The sequence below is a fragment of the Paroedura picta genome, chromosome 8, assembly GCF_049243985.1.
Source record: "Paroedura picta isolate Pp20150507F chromosome 8, Ppicta_v3.0, whole genome shotgun sequence".
Lineage (NCBI taxonomy): Eukaryota > Metazoa > Chordata > Lepidosauria > Squamata > Gekkonidae > Paroedura > Paroedura picta.
This window is the reverse complement of record NC_135376.1, coordinates 388,680-409,395: the sequence shown is the minus strand read 5'-3', so window position 1 is coordinate 409,395 and position 20,716 is coordinate 388,680. Positions and strand designations below refer to the sequence as shown.

The following is a 20,716-nucleotide window of genomic DNA, read 5'->3' as shown; positions in this document are numbered from 1 at the left end:
CACACATACCCCAAAATAGTAGTTGCTTGCCAGGCTCCCCCCCCCCACCCCCGCTGACCCTGGGTCTTCCCCATGCTCTAGGCTAGCATTTCAAAGACAGAGGAGCTCTATGCGGGTGAAAGAATTACTGCCAGCTTCAAATTTATAAAGGACTTATTATTAAAGGAACAAGGCTTATAAGCATATCTTTAGCACAGCACAGAGTTAAGCAATAGAGTAAAAAGAAACTGGGTAAAAGCAATCCTTCTCTCCCTCTGCTAAAGCATACCCTATCTGATGTTAAATACAGAGAATGTGCCTGTCTTAAGAGGTTACAAGTTCCTATTGCAAGTTCACAGCTCACTTGGCAGCCACATGGTCCAAGATGTCTGCTCAGCTTTCTCAAATCAGAGCAACCTCCTTCTTTGATGGTCAGCAGGCGAAAGACTCCTCACTTCCTGTGGTCAGCCGGAGATATAACCTCCCTGTCCCCTTTCCACCTGGACTATCTCGGCTCCTGCTGGGCACAAGAAGTCCCACCCCTCTCCACAGGAAGCTTCATGCCTGAGGTAATTCTGGGAAGAAATTCCCCCCCCCCCAACCCACATGCCTGTTTGCTGGCTAGGCCAACCTGTATTCAAATGAAGATGAGCAAGTGGCTGAATGCTGTCCCTCCAGTCTCTCCAAGCTCAGAGGGAAAGAGAACTAAAAGTCCTACTTCATTTTGAAATGGCCTACAAAGGGGGCATTTCGCCACTGGGCTCTTCAGGGGGAACTGTTAGTCCTTCAGGCTTTCTTCTCGGTGTGTACAAGATCTTGGCAGTGTGACTGGCATGGCCCTACGATTTCCTCACTGCCCGATCCAAACACACACAACCAACAGAACGCTGAAGGAGGTGGCAGGTGACAGTGGAGGACCGACAGGGTTGTGAGTTCCTGCATTGGGCAGGAGGCTGGACTAGATGACCCAGGAGGTCCCTCCCGACTCTAGGATTCCATGAGAAAGCCAAAGAAACCCCACACATTGCACAGTCAGCTCTTGGCAATAAGGACACCGTTGGGAACCCCCTGTTTCCTTCTGGTCGGCACTGCAGAGACTCAGTTATTAAAAGATGACACCAAGAAAGGACAGGCGGGCGGGCAAGCACCGGGTGGAGGGAGGTGACACCTAGGGTCTAGCCCCCCCCCCCAAAAAAAGCAAGGCAGGTGGCATTTCTATGCAAAGCTCACATGGCTACCAGAGAAGCACCCAGACCACTGGTAATGGCAGGACGAGGCGGAGGCCCATCTCCCTAACTTCCCTCGGCTGACTTCACACCTGTAGAGAGCATCTGACCGAAGGCCACGGACTCCTCGGCTCCTTTGGCCACAAACAACTGGCCTAGCTGGTCTATGGGGAGGCACGGCTGGCATTAGGAGGTGCTGCCAGGGCATCACAAGGCCCAGCTAGGACCCCACCGCCAAGACAAGCGGTGAACTTCTTCTCCCCTGGCAAGCATGCCGAGGGGCTGCCCCACACTTTAGAGACAAAGAATCTGCTGGCCTTTCCGGGGCCACGAGATGCAAGGAAACACGGCTGCTGTCCAGCTGGAATCTTGTCACTCTGCTGCTGTGTCCAGGAAGGAGCTGGGGAGGGGGGAGTTTCCTGACCCACTAGTCAGAGGGTGGGATTTCAGGAAGGACCTCCTAAGCACAAGCACCCACAAGGCGGTCACTGTCGCTCTTGGTAATCCACCTATGCAGTTGTTCTCAGGACACGGAGGGGAAACGTGCAACAACCCCCTCCTGAGCTCTCGCCCCCGCCAGGACACCCCTCCCGGAGAACTCCTCCTCCCCCTTCCCCGGCAGGGCCCCCCACTGACCTGTCCGAACCACCACAGCCTTGACCCGCTCTGCCGAGTAGAAGCGGGTCTGGATGACGGAGGTGCCGCAGAAGAGGGTGTGCCGCTTTTGTCCTTCGGGCCCGGGCGCTTCGGCCTCCATGGCTCTGGGGCCTCCAGCAGGGTGGGGCAGGTTGGTCTTGGTGACGGGAACACTTTCGCCTGGGACAGCAGGAACAGTGGCTGCCAGGACTCGGGCCGAGACACAGAGGAGGGCAGCTGCTTTCTAGGAACCCGGGGCGGGGGGGGAGGGCCTTTCCCCACGCATGCAGCGTCAACCGCAGCCTGCCTCAGCAGGGGCCCTTCCCAGCCAGCTCTGGGCCGGGCCAAGGGGAGCCAGTAGCCCTACCTGTCAGCATGCTTTCGTTGACGATGCAGGTGCCACTGACCAGCACTGCATCGCACGGCATGATCATCCCGTTCAAAGGGACCAGGATGACGTCCCCTGGCACCAGGTCCACAGACAGGATCTCTTCTGTGCCTGCAGGTTGGGAAGGCAGGGAGGAATAAGCAGCGCAGGCCGGCATGCCCTCCCCTACACAAGCCAGCCCCCATGGCTGCAAGTCACTGCACATGGCTTATTGTTGTTGTTGTTGTTGTTGTTGTTTCCCGCCACTCCCTTACGGCTCGTGGCGGGTTACAGTGTCTTAAAATCCCCATTAAAACCCCATTAAAAGACATAAAACATTACCGACATGGCGGAGATAGGCAACTCAACTTCCCCCCCTCCCACTACTGGCGGGTGGAGAGGAGGTCCTGATGATGTTCACTTCAGGTCCCAAATCCCGGGGGGGGGGGGGGGGTGTAGATCTATCTTACCAGCCCCGGCCTCAACCATAGACCTGGCGGAAGAGCTCCGTCTTGCAGGCCCTGCGAAACGTTGAAAGATCCCGCTGGGCCCGCAGCTCTCCCGGGAGCTCATTCCACCAGGTGGGGGCCAGGACTGAAAAGGCCCTGGCCCTGGTCGAGCCCAGGCGTGCTTCCCTAGGGCTGGGAACGACCAACAGATTTTCACCCGCAGAGCGCAAGGCCCTGCGGGGGGCATAGGGCGATAGGCGCTCCCTCAGGTATGTGGGTCCCAACTGGCGTAAAGCCTTGAAGGTTAGAACCAGAACCTTGAACCGGATCCGGGCAGCAATTGGCAACCAGTGCAGCTGCCTCAGCACTGGCTGGATGTGGGCCCTCCAAGATGTGCCAGTGTGGACCCTGGCAGCTGCATTTTGCACCAGCTGTAGTTTCCGGGTCAGGGACAAGGGTAGGCCTGCGTAGAGCGAGTTACAGAAATCTATTCTGGAGGTGACCGTTGCATGGATCACTGTGGCTAAGTGTTTGGGGGACAGGTAGGGCGCTAGTAGTCGGGCCTGGCGAAGGTAGAAAAACGCCTGGCCCGCTACTTTTTTGACCTGCGTCTCCAAAGTCAGGGAGGCGTCAATGGTCACACCCAAGTTCCTGGCCTGGGACGTGATGGTGAGTTGCGTCCCTGCCAGGGTGGGTAAGCGCGCTTCCTGGTCCTGCCCCCTATGTCCCAGCCACAGGACCTCCGTCCATGAGGAGATAGAGCTGGGTGTCATCAGCGTACTGGTGACAACCCAGCCCAAAACTCCGTACCAGCTGGGCCAGAGGGCGCATGAAGATGTTGAACAGTGTGGGGGAGAGAACTGCACTCTGAGGGACTCCGCAAGGGAGTCTGTAGGAGTGTGAGAGCTCATCCCCCCACTGCTACCCTCTGGGTCCGGTCCTGGAGAAAGGACCGTATCCAGCGTAACGCTGTGCCCCGTATCCCCGTGCCAGAAAGGCGGTGGACCAACAGCTCGTGGTCCACGATGTCGAAAGCAGCCGACAGGTCCAGAAGAACCAGCACTGCCGCCCCGCCCCTATCTAGCTGGCGACGGAGGTCATCCAACAGGGCGACCAACACCGTCTCCACCCCGTGGCGAGGTCGAAAGCCAGACTGATATGGATCGAGTGCCGAAGTTTTCTCCAAGAATGCCAGGAGCTGGTCTGCCGCGGCCCTTTCAACCACCTTGCCCAGGAACGCCAGATGCGATACTGGGCAGTAGCTGGCGGGGTCCCACGGGTCCAGCGTAGATCTTTTCAGGAGAGGGTGAACCACTGCCCTCTTCAGCTGCTCAGGGAATTCCCCGGACTCCAGGGAGAGACAATGTCCCTGAGCTGGCCTCCTATCCCCTGGCCACCCTGAGGAGCCAAGACAGACAGGGGTCAAGGGGGCAAGTGGTCGCCCTAACCGAACCTAGCAATTTGTCCACTTCGGGTAAAGAGAGCCGTCTGAAGTGCTCCCCGAAAGAGGGAGGGCAGGAGGGGGGCACACCAGAAGAGGCACAGAAGGGAGCCAGCCAGCCCCCTTGGGTAGGAAGAGGCGGAAGGACTTTGGGTCCTCTGACTTTGGGTCACGGGCAGAGGAGACCATAGGGCAGCTCCCCCTGGGAGTAGCAGAAGGGCCACCAGAACAGTGGGCCCGCTGGGCCTCTCATGGGAGCCCATCCAGCGTGTGAACAAGCCCAGCCTGCCCCTTCCCTCAGAGCCAGGGTCCCCGGGGAAGCCCCAGGCGCTCCAGCCCACTACCTCCATCCGCAGTGCTGACCGACACCCTCATGAGGTTGTGTGCCGCCACCATGTCGTGGAGCATCCTGTACTGCTGCAGAGAGAAGGAGACAACGACTCAGGCGGAAGGAGGGCCAGGGCAGGCCCCCTACCCAGAAGCCCCCTCCCCAAGCATCTGTGTCATCACTAGCAGCATTGACCGCTCTCTCTCGGACTCACGGGGCCCAAGGGCAGGCGAACGAGGGCTGATGACCTAGGCACAGCCTGAGGGGAGCCAAGACACCTGCCGCCAGCCCTGCTCCCATTCCCTCTGCCTGGGAAGCCCCCCCGGAGGCCTGGAAGGAGAAAGAGGCACCCCTGGGGCTGTGGGGCTTGGGACCGGGTTTTGTCCTGGACAAGGCCCTTCCCAGGGAGACGGGGCCAGGGAGCCCAGAGAGGGAGGTGAGGAACTCTCTCTGCTCTCTCCCAGTCAGTCCAGTCAAGGCTCTAGCAGCTGCTGAGAGCACACTTTGGAGGAAAGCTCAACACCCCCACCCACCCACCCACCCACCCCCTCCGCAGCATCTTCTCCTGTGCTGGCAGCTGCTGCCCAAGAGTCTCCGGGAGGGCAGGAGGAGGCCCTAAGCAGCCAGCAGCATGCAAAGGTGCCCCTCGGACTGGGCTGCCTGAAAGACATGCCAGCTGCCCCCAGGCCAGGAGCAGAATCCTGCAGGAAAGTGGAACCGCTGCTCTGTGCCAGTGCCAGCAGCCTTACAGCAGAGCAGCAGCCACACTGGGGAAGAAGCAAGCGCATGGCTGACCTCCTCCAGCACGGAGGTCTGCACGGGGAGCGGGGGAGGGGGGCTGGATCCACACGCAACAAGGCGCAAGAGGGCAGCCAGCCCCCCTGCGGAACCTCCAGGCCCCCCGGCAGCCCTACCTTACGGATGGTGCACAGGGAGCTGGCAATGGACACCAGGGACATGAGGACGATGGCCAGGGCGTAGTAGTAGTACTCGTCCGTGCTCCACAGGATCACACTGAACAGCTGGAAGATGTAAAACGGGTTGAGCACCTGGGAGGGGAGAAGAAGCACCGCAAGTGGGACCCTTTGCAGGAAGCTCTCAGAGTCACTTAGAAACACCTCCCCAGGCAGCCTCTCCACCCAAGCGGGGCCCCTGAGGCCATGGTCCTCTATTGGCCTGTTTGCTTATAGGCTGCCCTCTCCGGTCAGGCTCGGTGTGGAGTACTAAAAACACCGGAACAATTAAAAGCATTTAAAATGACAAGATATTTTAAAAATACAAAACAAACAGTGCCAGAGGAGCGTCAGTAACTGCTATTAGAGCATGCAGGAGAGAAATAAAAAGCAGATCTCCCTGGGCAGGGAGTCCCTACGTTTTGGTGCCACAACTGAGAAGGCCTCTTCTCAGACCGCCACGCCTCAAGCCCCCAATGGCGGTGCTGGGAGCCAAAGCCTGGGATGAGGTGGGCAGCCTGCGTGGGGAAAGGCTGGCCTGAAAACGGCTCAGCGCTTTCCAGGCCCTTGAACTGAACCCAGAGAAAATGAGGCAGGAGCCAGCAACGGCTGAAGTGAGATGCTCCACATGACTCTGGCTGTCGCGTGCTGTGTAACTTCCGGACAGTCTTCAGGGGTAGCCCCACAAAAAATGCATTGCAGTAATCTAATACAGATGTTACCAGGGCATAAACTGCATTGGACAGGTCTTTCCTAACCAAGGTGGGCTGTAGCCAACGGTGGGGAAAGGCACTCATGGACACAGCTCCCACCTGCTTCTCCGGGAAGAGGCCTGGGTCCAGCAGCACCCCAAGCTACAAGCCAGCTCCTTTAGGGGGAGTGCAACCCCACCCAGAAAAATCACAGCATCCTAATGTTGGGGTGTTCATAGAGGTCATCTAGTCTAACCCCCTGTTCAATGCAGGATCAGCCCAAAGCAGAAGGGTCCAGTACTTTCATCCTACTCTCCGGGCTGCCTCTGGAGACTCGCAGGACCTTAGATGACTGACATTTTTTAAAAGCAGACAACTCATTGTGTGCCAGGAAGGGAACCCTCTGCCCCCAGAGCAGAAAGGGGCACAGATGTGGCACAGTTCTCCACCCCCCACCCCCAAACAACAACATGGTTCATTCTTACCTCTTTAATCAAAAGTTTAAAAACAGAAGGCACTTTGACAGCTATTTCGTTGACTCCGTAGAATAATCTCCTGCATTAGACATGATAAAAAAGTGTTGAAAACTCGGCCTGTTGATGCAGAGTCGCCTTTCTACACTAAAACAGCAAGAAAGAATTCTTTTTCTTGTTTATGTGCTGTCCTTCCCCATGGCTCTGGTGGCAGGCGGAGAAGGCGAGGAGGTATGAGATGAAGGATGCGTTGTGAGGGAGGGGGGAGCCAGGAGCCCGGTGCTCATGTGACCACAATGAAGATGGGGAGGAGAACTGGGGGGGAGCAAAGAAACAACACCACCACCACCATCATTATACAGAATTTGGGTTCAAATGAACCCAGAGGCCCTGGGGACTGTTCCCCAAGTCACAAAACCCAGCCTCATGACTCAGCACAGCTCAGCCCCAAGCTTGGTAGGAGAAAAGGAAGGGCCCTCCTGGGCTAAGGGATGACCGGGGCAGCGTCAGACTCAAGCCAGTGGGGCAGGGGGGGTTCCCTGCTAAGATTCCGTCCCTGTCCAACAGAGACCACGCCCAACTTTGCCCAGGGGCAGCATGCAGAAGAAGAGTTATATGCCGCTTTTCTCTACCAGGAGGAGTCTCAAAGCGGCTTCCAGTTGCCTTCCCTTTCCTCTCCCCACAACAGACACCCTGTGAGGGATGGGAGGCTGAGGCAGCCCTGATATTACTGAAGAAGAAGAAGAAGAATTGGTTCTTATATGCCGCTTTTCTCTACCCGAAGGAGTCTCAAAGCGGCTTCCAGTCGCCTATGCCGGGGGCTCCGCTGTGGTGGGTGAAATGCTGCTGCAGCTGCCTGGGAAGCAAAGCTGTCCTGGAAGGGAGAGTGGCTGGATGCCCCCAGCAGACCTTGGGAAGCCCAGGCTGCCCCAATAAAGGTGGTCTCATCTGGCCCTGGCAGGCACAGATTGGGACAAAGTGCAGGAGGCGGTGTTTCTGATGTACAAAAGAGGGTGGGGTTGTGGTGGGTGCCCTCCTATCCTGCAGCCCTCCTATCCTGCCAGGCCCTAAGGAGAACGCAAGCTCTCAGGAGGAGTCCCCGCTCAGATGTGGGTTTTGGCACCCAGACTCAGATGAGGAAAGTTCCTTGTCAGAGCAGAGCCTCTACCTCCCCCAGCCACGCCCACCCGGGGGGTGGGGGGTCTCCACACACACACACACACACACACACACACACACACACACACACACACACTGCCTTGGGTGTGTACCACTCCACCCCACAGACACACACACCATGGCCCGCGGGGGTACCTGTACTCGCGTATCCCCTTGGTCAGCCCTGCGCTGTGCTCGGTGTGAATGGAGGCCGAGGGTACGGACTCGTCCAGGCCCCTGAAGCAAAAGGAGACGGCCAGGTGAGAAGAGGGGCCCCGAGACATGGAAGAGACTGCTTCCATGAAACCCCGCACCTCGAGGGAGCCTCGCAGCACCTTACTTTATGCGGCTGAAGTTCTGCAGCCCCTCGTCCCAGAAGTATTTCACGCTGTGGTGGGTGAAATGCCGGACCTGGAAGGCAGAGAAGGGCCGCTTGTTTTCCAGGTGGCCCTTGCTGCTCTCAAGAGATGCCCTGCGGCAGCGGGTCCCAGCAGCGTTCTGCCAGCGCAACTCTGCCCGGGATCCCACTCCTTACAGAGCAGAATCCCCACTGCCTTTCCCCAAGGGACCCCCCTGCCTGCCCGCCCCCCCGAGTGGAAAGCAGCCAGCCCCCGCTAACGGCCCTGCACGGTTCACACGGCTGCAACTCCGTGGTGGAGGCCAAGAGAGCCGTTCTGCCAAGCAGGGGGTACCTCCTGCAGGTGGCCTTGGGAGAGACTCTTCCGCTTCCTCTCTGCAGAGGCCTCCAGACACAAATGGTCACTGGCACCGTTGGTCAGCTTCTCAGCCACAAATGCCGGCATCTGCAGTGGGCTGCACCCCACAGAAAGCACAACGCGAACCTTTGCACAAAACCAGCTGTGGAATTCGTCCTGGGCAAACAAAAGGGAGGAAAAGGGCTTTCCAAGTTGACAGCTGCATGATGGCCACAAGGAACCAATCCCTATCTTTCCACCCTGCCCTCTTCCAGAGCCCGGTCGAAAGGAAAAGCAGCCCAAATTGCTACTGGCCAAGGTAGCCTTTCTCCAACCAGAGCCAGGCAGGACACTCCAGCCCCACAGCCTTCAGGAGCTGGAGGCCCACCCATGGGAAGAAGGGGTGGTCCCAAGGAGGGCCGGGGCTTACCGTGGTCCTCAGCAGTACCACTTGGCAGCCTCGGAGCGAGGCCCTGGTGCACGTCACCTTCACCCGCCACTCGGGCATCCAGTAGAGGAGGAGGAGGAGGAGACCCCCCGTGCAGAGCCCCCCGCCAGCCACTAAGGCCAGCTTCCAGCGACAAAGGTTGTAGCCGTAGATCTCCTGTGGGAAATGTCCGGGAGCCCCATCAGGGACTCTGGCGTCCCACAAGAGGCAGAGAAAACCCACCGGCCCCAGCAGCTCTTCTTCAGCCTGGCCCCGCCCACCAGCAGGGGCTCCCTTGAAACTTAGGGCTGCTTAAACCGGACACCCAAACCCCAGGCAGGCCAGGGGGGCTCCCAGGCAGGTGCCTCCAGAGAGACGCTGGTGCAGGAACAGCTGGTGTCCCCAGGCCCCTCTCCGAGGGAAGGTCTGTTTCCCTCTTGCAGACAGCCTGTGACTGGCCATGGCCACGGAAAACCGCTGGCCAGAAGAAGGCCCTGGACTAGAACAGCAAGGCCAAGAGGCTGGAAGAGAGCAGGAGCTGCCAGTCAGCCAACAGCTCCTGCTGCCACAACCACGCACACGCAGAGCCACGGGGGTTGGGTCGCAAAGCCACCACAGCACAGCCACTCCGGTGAAAGCAGGCACCGGCTGGTCATAGCAAAAATTTAGAGTTTTTCTCAAAAAACCTTACTAATGAATACAAAATTTCTGGCAAAACCAAAATGGCTGGAAAATGCACACAATTTTCGTATTTCGGCAATAGCCTCCTTCAGAAATGAAGCAAGCTGGAACTCCAAATGGCTGCTAAGGCTCAACTGACTCCAAAACTTAATAAGGTGACCTTATTAATCCAGCCATTAGTGTGTTCTGTTGCTTCTCTGCTTTTTCTGGTCTCCAAGAAGCACAACGGCCATTGGAAGAAAGAAACTGGAGCGTGTCCAGAGGAGGGCAACAAAGATGGTGAGGGGCATGGAGACCAAGACGTAGGAGGAAAGGTTGGGGGAGCTTGGTCTGTTTAGCCTAGAGAGGAGACGACTGAGAGGGGATCTGATAACCATCTTCAAGTATTTAAAAGGCTGCCATGTCCAAAGAATTTTCAGCTAAGAATCCGGAAGAAGTCCCTGACAGTTAGTGGTTCCTGAGTGGAACAGGCTTCCTCGGGAGGTGGTAGGTTCTCCTTTGGGAGTTTTTAAGCAGAGAGTCATCTGGCAGAATGCTGATTTCGTTAACTTAAGCAGACGGTGAGTGGGTGGGCAGGAAGGGAGGTGCCAGGGTTTGTCTCTTGTGGCCCTTCCTGGCAGACCCAGGGAATTACTGATTGCCACAGTGGGATGGAAGGGGAATTCCCTCCAGGCCAGGCTGGATTCTGGAGATGGTTGGTGGAGGGGGGATCACTGGGGCATGAAATTGGGGTCACTGAGGGTGGGCAGGCCGTTGTGAATTTCCTGCATTCCCCTGGAGCTCCCTTCCAACTCTATGATCCTACGTCTACATAGCACGGTTTGGTGCGTGAGAGGCCAGTGGCTTGCTTGCCAGAAGGGAGCCCGATCCACTCCTGTCTCCACAGCAAGGAGCACTCTGTGCCACATCCCTTCAGTTCCACATGTGCCCAGACATTGCCCTGCTGTTTCCACCCAGAGACCGGCCCTGAGGATGACCACAAGCCCTGCTGGGAAGGCAGGCCCATCAGCTCAGCAGAGAGAAGCCCCCATTACCATCTCCTCTTCCTCGCCTTTGTTGATCAGCTTCTCCTCGTTCTCCATGTTCCTCGAGACACAGGAGTTCTCAGCTCCGGACTCAAGGAGACCTGCATTGGGAAAGGAAGGGGAAGGAGACAGTCAGGGGGACGCTGGCCCAAGATGTCAGAATCGGAATCACACCAGGCTGAAAGAGATCCCAAAGGGCCATACAGTCCAAACCCACCCCCCTTGGGGACTTAAAAATCACCCACTCCCGACAGGGGCGCATCCAATCTCCTCCTAAAAACTTCCAACGAAGGGGGCCCCACCCCTCTCCCAGGCAGCAGCTTCCATCTACGAACAGCCCTCCCCATCAGAGAAGGCTTCGTAGGACTGAAGTGGAACCTCCTTCCCCATCATTCGGACCCCCTGCCCCAAGACCCTGGCTCCTAAGCTTTGAATCTTCACAGGGAGCACCTGCCGATGCCACCAGAGACCCCACACCGCTGGGAAGAAGGCAGGGCGGCGCTTCTGCACTCCCTCTGGCTAATACAGGAGGGTGGGTTGCGGCAGGAACCCCCCCTTCAGATAAGCCACCATCAGCATGCAGGTCAAGGAATAAGGAAAACAGGCCTCTGCCCCAGACCACGTCCAATCTTCGCATGAAGCATGGAAAGCAAGAGGATTAAGCCCAATTGAGTTTCAAGCTCAGTGGAGGGACCCGCCCCCCCCCCCGCCTCCCCAGAGCGTCCTTGTCCTGCCTCAAAGGCCTGACCCCGGCCCTCTTAAGCCGCCCCAAGGGCCTCTCCAGAGAGAAGAGCATGCAGACGCACGCCCTGCTGCCACGGGATGCCTTCCTTGGAACCTCTGGCTGAGGCCGGGGGCCAACTTTAAACTTCAAAATGGCATTTCTAGGAGGGGGAGCAGCCATCGCCCTGGCTCCAAATGTGGGGCAGCAGCGGACTGATCTCCAGCCAGGCGTTACACATGGATCAAAGCCTCACGCGGCACTGCACAGAAGATTAGATCACCCAACTGTCACCAAGGCGAACTGGGGCATCTCCCTCAAATATTCTGCCCTCAATTTATGAAAGGCTTTCCGGGGGACGGCAGCAGGAAGTGCCCCTCTAGGCCAAATGAGGCCATTACCCAAGCACATCAAAGGCTCTGGGTGCCCTTGTAAGAAAGTCCCACGTCCAGCCGGACAGAGAGAAAATCACCCAGCTCCCACACATTCCACAGAGCCCACGGCATGGCCCTCTCCCTCCCTGCGGGCTCCTCGCCCCACAAAGAACGGAAAGGGAAGACCGAGGGCCATCCAGCCTAGCATCACCGAGCGACCTGCTGGACAGCCTCCCCAAACCCACCAAGTGGCCCCAAGGACCACAGCAGCCGGCATGAGCCTTCAGCCTCTGCACATGGAGGCCTCAATCTGCCACCTTTGATGAGCATAAGCATGAGAAGAAGAAGAGTAGGTTTTTCCACCCCACTTTTCACTGCCAGAAGGGGTCTCCAAGCGGCTTAGAGTCGCCTTCCCTTTCCTCTCCCCACAACAGAGACCCTGTGAGGTGGGTGAGGCTGAGAGAGCCCTGGTATTACTGAAGAAGAAGAAGAAGAGTTGGTTCTTAGATGCCGCTTTTATCTCCCTGGAGGTGTCTTAAAGCGGCTTCCAGTCGCCTTCCTTTTCCTCTCCTCACAACAGACACCCTGTGGGAGGGGAGGCTGAGAGAGCCCTGAGATTACTGAAGAAGAAGAAGAGTTGGTTCTTATATGCCACTTTTCTCTAACTGAAGGAGGCTCAAAGCGGCTTACAGTCACCTTCCCTTTCCTCTCCTCACAACAGAAACCCTGTGAGGGAGGGGAGGCTGAGAGAGCCCTGAGATTACTGAAGAAGAAGAGTTGGTTCTTAGATGCTGCTTTTCTCTACCCGAAGGAGTCTGAAAGCAGCTAACAGTTGCCTTCCCTTTACTTTCCCCACAACACCCACCCTGTGAGGTGGGTGAGGCTGAGACAGCCCTGATATGACTGAAGAAGAGGAGTTGGTTTTTAGATGCAGCTTTTCTCTACCTGAAGGAATCTCAAAGCGGCTTACAATTGCCTTCCCTTCCGCTCCCCACAACAGACACCCTGTGAGGTGGGTGAGGCTGAGACAGCTCTGATACTACTGAAGAAGAGTTGGTTCTTAGATGCCTCTTTTCTCTACCCGAAGGAGTCTCAAAGCAGCTTCCAATTGCCTTCCCTTTCCTCTCCCCACCACAGACACCCTGTGAGGGAGGGGAGGCTGAGAGAGCCCGGATATTACTGAAGAAGAAGAGTTGGTTATTAGATGCCGCTTTTCTCTACCTGAAGGTGTCTCAAAGGGGCTTCCAATCGCCTTCCCTTTCCTCTCCCCACAACAGACACCCTGTGGGGGAGGTGGGGCTGAGAAAGTTGATAGAAAAACTCTGTGAAGACCCCGAGGTCACTCAGGTGGCTGCATGTGGAGAACTCACAATATTTGTGGCAGGGAAAGAGCTTTCGGGAACCACAGCTCCCTTCTTCACATATATAATAGTAAATAATGAGTTTTGCTGAGCTGGGCCAGTACCAACCTCCCCCTTGATTACATGGGCTAGGCAACACAAAATAAATTACATTCATATTTATATAAATTTGAAAATCCACAGACAAAAGAGTCACTTCTGTGGAACATCCTGGTATCCTCTGGGGGGGAAGGGAGATCCACTTGGGTCACATGCAAAATCATACAGACTTAATTGATCCCCCGATTAACCTACTAAGATTTCTTTAATCAGATGAGAGATCTATAAATAATGCTGTAATCCACCCCTAAAACGACTGCCATCCTCGGGGGGGGGGAACATACCACTTTTAAGTGCACACACACACACACACACACACACACACACATCTCGCCCATCATCTCACTGCAAGGCAGAGTTGCCAGAACAGCAAGAACAACAAGGATAGCTTTGCTGTCACTTTGACGATGGCAAAAGCCAACCACAAGGCAGGCTTAAAAAAAAATATATCCCAAAAGCAACCCCTCTTGGCAGCTCTTCTGAATTCCGGCTGGCCAGCATAAAGGTCTCTTCTCTGCATCTCCAAGGAGGAAAAGAAAGGAAGGGAGGGCAGCAGACCCCCGCTCTGCTCAGCAAACCAACTGATTCTACCCAGGGACACGTCCCTGTGAACCCCCTCTGTGCCCTGCATGCCTGAGGCACGTGACACACAGAGTTGGTTCTTAGATGCCGCTTTTCTCTCCCTGAAGGAGTCTCCAAGCGGTTTACAGTCGCCTTCCCTTTCCTCTCCCTACAACAGATACCCCGTGAGGGAGGGGAGGCTGAGGGAGCCCTGAGATTACTGGAGAAGAAGAAGAGTTGGTTTTTAGATGTCGCTTTTCTCTACTCAAAGGAGTCTCAACGCGGCTTCCATTTGCCTTCCCTTTCCTCTCCCCACAGCAGACACCCTGTGAGGGAGGGGAGGCTGAGGGAGCCCTGAGATTACTGAAGAAGAAGAAGAAGAGTTGGTTCTTATAGGATGCTTTTCTCTACCCGAAGGAGGCTCAAAGCGGCTTCCATTTGCCTTCCCTTTCCTCTCCCCACAACAGACACCCTGTGAGGGAGGGGAGGCTGAGAGAGCCCTGAGATTACTGAAGAAGAAGAAGAAGAGTTGGTTCTTAGATGCCGCTTTTCTCTCCCTGAAGGAGTCTCAAAGCGACTTCCATTCTCCTTCCCTTTCCTCTCCCCACAATGGACACCCTGCGAGGGAAGCAAGGCTGAGAAAGCCCTGAGATTACAGAACAGAAGAAGAAGAGTTGGTTCTTAGATGCCGCTTGTCTCTTCTACCTGAAGGAGTCTCAAAGCGATTTACAGTCCCCTTTCCTTTCCTCTCCCCACAACAGACACTCCATGAGGGAGGAGAGGCTGAGAGAGCCCTGAGATTACTGAAGAAGAACAGTTGGTTATTAGATGCCGCTTTTCTCTCCCTGAAGGAGTCTCAACGTGGCTTCCATTTGCCTTCCCTTTCCTCTCCCCACAACAGGCACCCCGTGAGGGAGGAGAGGCTGAGAGAGCCCTGAGATTACTGAAGAAGAGTTGGTTCTTACATGGCGCTTTTCTCTAACCAAAGGAGTCTCAAAATAACTCCCAATCTCCTCCCCTTTCCTCTCCCCACAACAGACACTCTTTGAGGTGGGTGAGGCTGAGAGAGCCCCGATATTCCTGCTCAGTCAGAACAGCTTTATCAGTGCTTTGGTGAGCCCAAGGTCACCCAGGAGCGCAGAATCATGCCCAGCTCATGGGATTAGTCCACACTCCTAACCAGTGCACCTAGCTGGCTCCCCACGTAAACATCACCTGTTCTGAGAAGGGCTCTGGCTAGCCCCAAGAGAGCATCTTACCCGCCGCAGGCTCCCTACAGCCATCCTCAGATGAGGCTTTCATCTCCGGGACTTGCAGTGCCCAGGAAGCCTTGGCCAGCCTCCTCTCTGCCAGGGAAACCCGGCTAAGGAATGATCTGGTCTAAGCCCTTTGGCGAAAAGGAGACTCAGAAGGAAACTGCCTAATCAAAAGAGCATTCGGCACAGCTTGTGTAGCACATTTAAACACAGAGACACACAATTGCCAGCTTGAAGGGGGTGGGGGTGGGAGGGGGGATGTGGCTGCAGCTCCCTCCATTCAGGGTGGACAAATGGCCCCCCAACACACACCCCTGCAGAAGCCCCGATGTTATCTACATAGACGACCCAACCCTTCCTCACTGGCACAATAGGCGGCTTGGTGCTCCGAAGCCGACAACGGCAACAACAATGGCAGCAACACACAAACATGGGGGGAGACTCCTGACCCCAAGCAAGATCAGTGGAGGGGGGGAGGGGGGCCAGTGGCAAGCCAGCCAGCACTGGCCTAAGCTTCTGGGCCTCCCAGGAGATTCCAGGCCCTGTGGGTGGGGGGGGGGGCATGGTGTCTTGCCCTTCGTTCTCCCCCCTTGATGGTTTCTCCTCTCAACCAGACCCAGTTGCAATGGGTTGGGGACAGTCCTGATCTTTGTTTCGGTTTCAAACAACCCCACATACACAGCAGACACCCCCACCCCATCCCACAAGACATGCGCCAGGCGCCGTTTTCCTAGCCGCCTGTCAAAGTGTCAGGTTCTGCCCCATTCACCCCAGCTCTGACACCCGCACAGGTCTCTCTGGTCCGGACAGCAGGCCAAAGGCACGGCAGGCGACACAGCCTAGTTGCAACCGGGCCCTACGCAGAGCCACCCGTTCCTTGATCTCATGTCGAATTACAGACACACAACATTCCCAAGAATTTCAGCAGCTAAAAGACTGGCTAGAAAATAAATGTGTCAGATAGACTAGACATCCATAGTCCCAAAGGCAATAAAGAGATCACTCTAGGGAGTGAGCCATGCCAGGGACTACAGCTCAAGTCACAAAATGCATTGTCGTGCCATCAGAAGGGCAGAAATGTGCTGCACAGAGTTACTGCGCATTGCCTGTGTCACAGTCCAGGGGAGGGGGGGCTTTGCAATTCCTCCCTTTGTGGAGCAGCAGGTTGACTTAACTCCCCCCTTGTAATATTATCTCCCCCTCCTGATGGGATGCCTTGAAAGAAACAGGAACTTCTCAGCAGCCTCTTTCTATCCCCAATTGATCTGATGCATCAAAACTCTTTAGCCTCCCAAAGGACCACCAGTGTGAGCAGAAATGCAAACACTCTCCCTCCCCACTGCTATGACTCTACCAAAAAGATTCCCCCCAGGGGACCCTCCAAACCCCTCCCAGGGAGAAAAAGGCTCCTGCGTTCCCAGGGCCATCTCATAACCCGAGAGCACCTACCTTCCATGGCAGCTTCCTAATAATTTCACATATCCCTTTGGGACACAGCCCGAAGGTGACACTCTTGAAAACACACTCCATTAAAATGCCGCCAAATGTCTCGGGTTCTTCTCTTTGTACAAGAATCTTGGTCCAGCATCCCATCTCACACAGGGGCCGGCTGGTCCCTCTGGCCACGGCCCTCCACGGGCACTCCTGCCTGCCTGCCTGCCTTTGGGAGCCCCCAAAAGACCTCTCCTCTGGGCATCTTTCCAGTCCCATTTTAAAGCCTTCCAGGCACCTGTGGCCATCACTGTCTCCTGTGGCAGCAACCTCCAGAGTTTAATTAGTGTGTGTGCAGAAGTATTTCCTTTTGTCCATCTTCAGTCTACTGCCCACCAACTTCCCTGGAGTCCTCCAGTTCTGGCATCTTAAGAGGAAAGTTCTCTCTGTCAACTCGTAGAATTCTATAAGCCTCTATGGTGTGTGCCCCCCCCTCCCAGTCATCTCTTTCTAGAGCAAAGTCTCAGACTTTAAATGTGCCTCGGCCTCTTAATTATTTTGGCTGCTCTCTCCTGTACTTTGTCTAGCTCCACCACATCCCCTTTGAGAGAGGGTGAACAGAACTGTATTTCCAAACAGAAGCTGTGCGAGAGACGTATACTCTTCCCGATCCCTTTCCTTATAATACCTGGCACCGCATTTAACATGCTCACAGAACCCTCTGCTACAACCCCCAACACACACACACACACAAAAACCATCCTCACACACAGATGCGAGATGACACACGGTTCACACATGACGCCTGGCCAGGTCACCACCCTGATGACCGCAAGGACCTCTGCAAACTCTCCACATAGCCATCCTCCAGACCCTCACAGCGAAGGTGCATCCGCAGAGCTCCGTCGCCAGCCGGGTCCGTGGGAGCGAAAAGGGGCCAGTCTACGCGCCAGAGGAAGCCAAGGGCCAGTGGAGGTGTCTCAGACACGTTCTGCATCCAGGGGATGCAATGGCGCTTTGGCTGTCCAGGACACGGGCAGTCACTCTGGTTGATGGCAAGCCACGTGGAGCACACCCCCTCCCCACTCCCCGCCAGTTGTCCAGAGATGCTTATGCCCAGCCCAGGAGAGTGGAAGGAGCCTTTGCAGCCTGATGGAGCTCAGGAGAACAGAGACGGGCTCCAACTCTGCTGCACTCACAATGGATGACAATACGATGGCCCCCACCCCCCACCGGAGGACAGCTACCTCAGGCGGTTTGTGCATCCTTCTTCCAACATGCTCAGCGACCCCAGGAGGGTGGCATGCATTCCAGGGTGCCACAAATCCCAGGTGCCAGGCTGCCATGAGACCGAGACATTGGCCTCGTGGTGCCAATCCAGGATTTTACTGCCATGTCTCTCAGCAAGCCTCAGCAGACAGGTGCATGAAGTTCATGTAAGTCCTGTGTACATGCTACTGTTCCCGCATGCAGCAGCAGCGCAGGAGTGGTTCTTATCTGCTGCTTTTCTCTACCCGAAGGAGTCTCCAAGCGGCTTCCAATTGCTTCCCTTTCCTCTCCCCACAACAGACACCCTGTGAGAGAGCCCTGACATTCCTGCTCGGTCAGAACAGCTTTATCAGTGCTGCGACTGACCCAAGATCACTCAGCTGGCTGCATGTGGGGGAACGCAGAATCAAACCCAGCTTGCCAGACTAGAAGGCTGCGCCCCTAACCACTGCACCAACCACTACACCAAGCAGTGGGAATGAGCGAGTCCATGAAGAAGGCACGAGTTGCAACGATTCAGCTGCAGAGACCTCCCTGCAAAGCCTCACTGCAGCGCATCCTGCAGCACCTCCCCCGTTAGCGCATCCTGCTGCCCTCAGTCCAGACAAGCCCCTTTTAAGCATTTCTCTGGGGACAAGCGGCAAGTTGCAGAATGGCTGACAAACTCGACGCTTTACCCCACTAACTGCCCCCTTCCAAGAAGCGTGACATCATATGGCTTCATGAATACCTGGAAATTTTACACGTCTCCCTGCTAGTGTCTAACAAAGCTCTCTGCTCAATGCCCCTCTTATCGCTTCCCATCTTGGGCTTTCTGGTAGAATGTAGGCTTTTGTTCCAGAATTTCAGCTTCAGGAAGACCATTGTATCTTACCAAAATGTATTTACATTTGGAAAAAGGGCATTCCTGATAGAGTGTAATGTTTTCACAGACTTCAAGGCATGAGGCTGCATTCTGCTCAGCAGGACAGACGTGGAAGCCGGGCACTCTGACCCACCCGCCAGACTGGCCTGATCCCAGCAAGTGGGTCGCACCTCATGCACTGGCCTCCGTGCAGAACGACATTCTGTCCCAGAAAACTGGTGCTGCCTTTATGGAGGGACCGACCACTCAGCCCAACTAGATGACAAAGGAAGAGTGAGGCCACCCCACCCTGCCCCTGTCTGGACATGATTCACAGCACATGGCCCACCCAACAGCAGCCGAGCAGCCACCGTCTGAAGTGCCTCCACAAACCCCCAGTGCCTGGCACATATTGGGGGAGGGGGCAGGGACTGGTGTCCCACTGAATTGAGCTCTGGCTGCGTGAACCCCCCCCCCCCCCAGTGTGTGCTCTTTCCTTCGAGCCGGCACTGGGCAACTCCCAGAAGTCTCACAGTCCAGCGGCACTTGTCCTGCCCACCAGTCCCAGAATTCCCGGTAGCTCTGGTCAGCGTTGCCTGCCCCCAGGCCCACAGCCCAGACTGGGAGGGCCCCTTGCTGCATGCCGTGGGCACAGCAGATCCTCTGCTCCTGATGCTGCCTTCTGTGAGGGGAGCCGGGCAAGGCCTCGCAACACCCAGCCAGTGAAGTGCTGCTAACAAGCCCACCACACTTAACGGGCGCATGGCCCCAGAGAACAAGGGGGTGCCAACGCAGGCAGCGTGGGACAGTGGCAGGAGAACACGGCTGGGAAAGGCGGCCTTTGAGTGAGCCAGGACCCAAACACTCCTCAAGCTGAGGGCCGGGCACCTGCTGGGCATGCAGAAGGGTCCCTGGCTCACCCAGGTGAGGGGCATGGCCTCTGCTGGAGTCCCCGCTGAGCCACTGTGGGGCAGAGCAGAGGCCGCTGCCCTCAGAAGTGCCGCTGCAAAGGAGGGCAGCTGGCAGCACTTCCGGGAAGCCCTTGGCCCTTTTCGCCAGCTCTCCTCTCCTCCGCGTCAGGGCGCCAATTCCACGACGGAGTGAGCCGAAGGGGCGAGGCCTGCTTTCCTCCCGGCCCCGGGCCCAGGCTTGCCTGCCTCCCATCCGCGGGCCTGAGCATCCAGCGCCACGGGCCCAGGGGCGCTTTGGGGGCCCCGCTGCTGCTGCTGCTGCGATGCCTGTAAGGGAGGAAGTGGGTTTTCCCCGCGCCCACGAGGCTTCTGGCTCGCCCGAGGACCAGGCGGGCGGGAGGGCGGGCGGCAGCGGCGACCCCGAAGCGGGCCGGGACGGGGCGAGGCCGGGCGCTCAGCAGCAGGGCAGGGGCCGCCAAGGGGGCCCCAGGTAGAAGGTTGTTAGGAGCCTACCTGTCCGCCGGCAACGACGCCCCCGCAGGGCAGGGCAGGGCAGGGCAGGGCAGGGCAGGGCAGGGCAGGGCAGGGCAGGGCAGGGCAGGGCAGGGCAGGGCAGGGCGAGGCAGTCCGGCTCCGGCGCTCTGGGCGCACGTGGCCCCCGCGAGGGGGGGAGGGGGAAGGCGGGGCGGGGTCGGGGGGGGGGCGGCCCTCCCCTCCTCGCCTCTCCCTCCCTCCCTCCCTCCGCCCTGCGGGTCCTGCGGCGGCGGCGGAGGCGGGCCCCTGCCCTGGGGTCCCCGCACGCTCCGCGCCGCCCCGCCCGCGCCCCACAGGAAGTGACGTCGAGGCCGCGCGACGGAGGGGGAGGGGCCATGCCGGACCCCCCCACCCCCCGGGGGCCCTGATCCGGCGGAAGCCGGACACGCAACATGACCCTCCCTCTGGAGAGGAGCGGCCTGGCCCCCCAAGGAAGGAAGGGAGGGGGGGGCTATGGCATGGGCAGGGAGAGAGCCGACCCCCCCCAGGAGGGCGCTTGGGCAGGCGGGAGGGGCACTGGCCGCAGGGGAACAAAGTGGATCCGCAAAGTGACGCGCGTCTTGCCCCGTCCCCGGGTGGGGAGGCCCCTGCGCATCACGACAGGATGGGAGACGCGCCTGGGCGGGAGGGGAGGGGGGGCTTAGTAGGCCAGGCCCTGACTCGGGGGCTGGAAAGGCGAGTGGGGTTTGGGGCCGGTTCACGGAGTGGCCAGGGTCATCTAGTCCAGCCCCCTGCCCTGTGCAAGCCTCGCGCTCATCCCCTGGCCCCTGCCACCCCCCCCCCCCCGTGAATCCTCCCAGAATCAGCCTCCTTGTCTCTCAAACG

At 57.4% G+C, this 20,716-nt stretch overlaps 1 protein-coding gene across 7 annotated transcripts in view; it reads right to left on the bottom strand.

The window, feature by feature from the left end:
* The window catches only part of ATP13A3 (ATPase 13A3), a 44,032-nt gene extending 23,850 nt beyond the window's left edge, over positions 1 to 20,182 (bottom strand). Inside the window, exons 1-12 of one of the 7 annotated variants that reach the window (XM_077347954.1) lie at positions 19,977 to 20,024; positions 19,871 to 19,936; positions 10,540 to 10,631; positions 8,828 to 9,001; positions 8,395 to 8,574; positions 8,043 to 8,113; positions 7,859 to 7,939; positions 6,557 to 6,626; positions 5,341 to 5,475; positions 4,443 to 4,515; positions 2,209 to 2,340; positions 1,842 to 2,021 (exon numbers count right to left, since the gene is read on the bottom strand). In XM_077347954.1, the coding sequence (XP_077204069.1) occupies positions 1,842 to 2,021; positions 2,209 to 2,340; positions 4,443 to 4,515; positions 5,341 to 5,475; positions 6,557 to 6,626; positions 7,859 to 7,939; positions 8,043 to 8,113; positions 8,395 to 8,574; positions 8,828 to 9,001; positions 10,540 to 10,587 (1,144 nt within the window). In that variant the 5' untranslated portion in view covers positions 10,588 to 10,631; positions 19,871 to 19,936; positions 19,977 to 20,024. Of the gene's footprint in view, positions 1 to 1,841; positions 2,022 to 2,208; positions 2,341 to 4,442; positions 4,516 to 5,340; positions 5,476 to 6,556; positions 6,627 to 7,858; positions 7,940 to 8,042; positions 8,114 to 8,394; positions 8,575 to 8,827; positions 9,002 to 10,539; positions 10,632 to 18,637; positions 18,808 to 19,366; positions 19,697 to 19,870 lie in introns of those variants that run through there. The other 6 variants (XM_077347956.1, XR_013233354.1, XM_077347953.1 and 3 more) reach the window with 6 other exon arrangements.
* Positions 20,183 to 20,716: the final 534 nt, after the last annotated feature.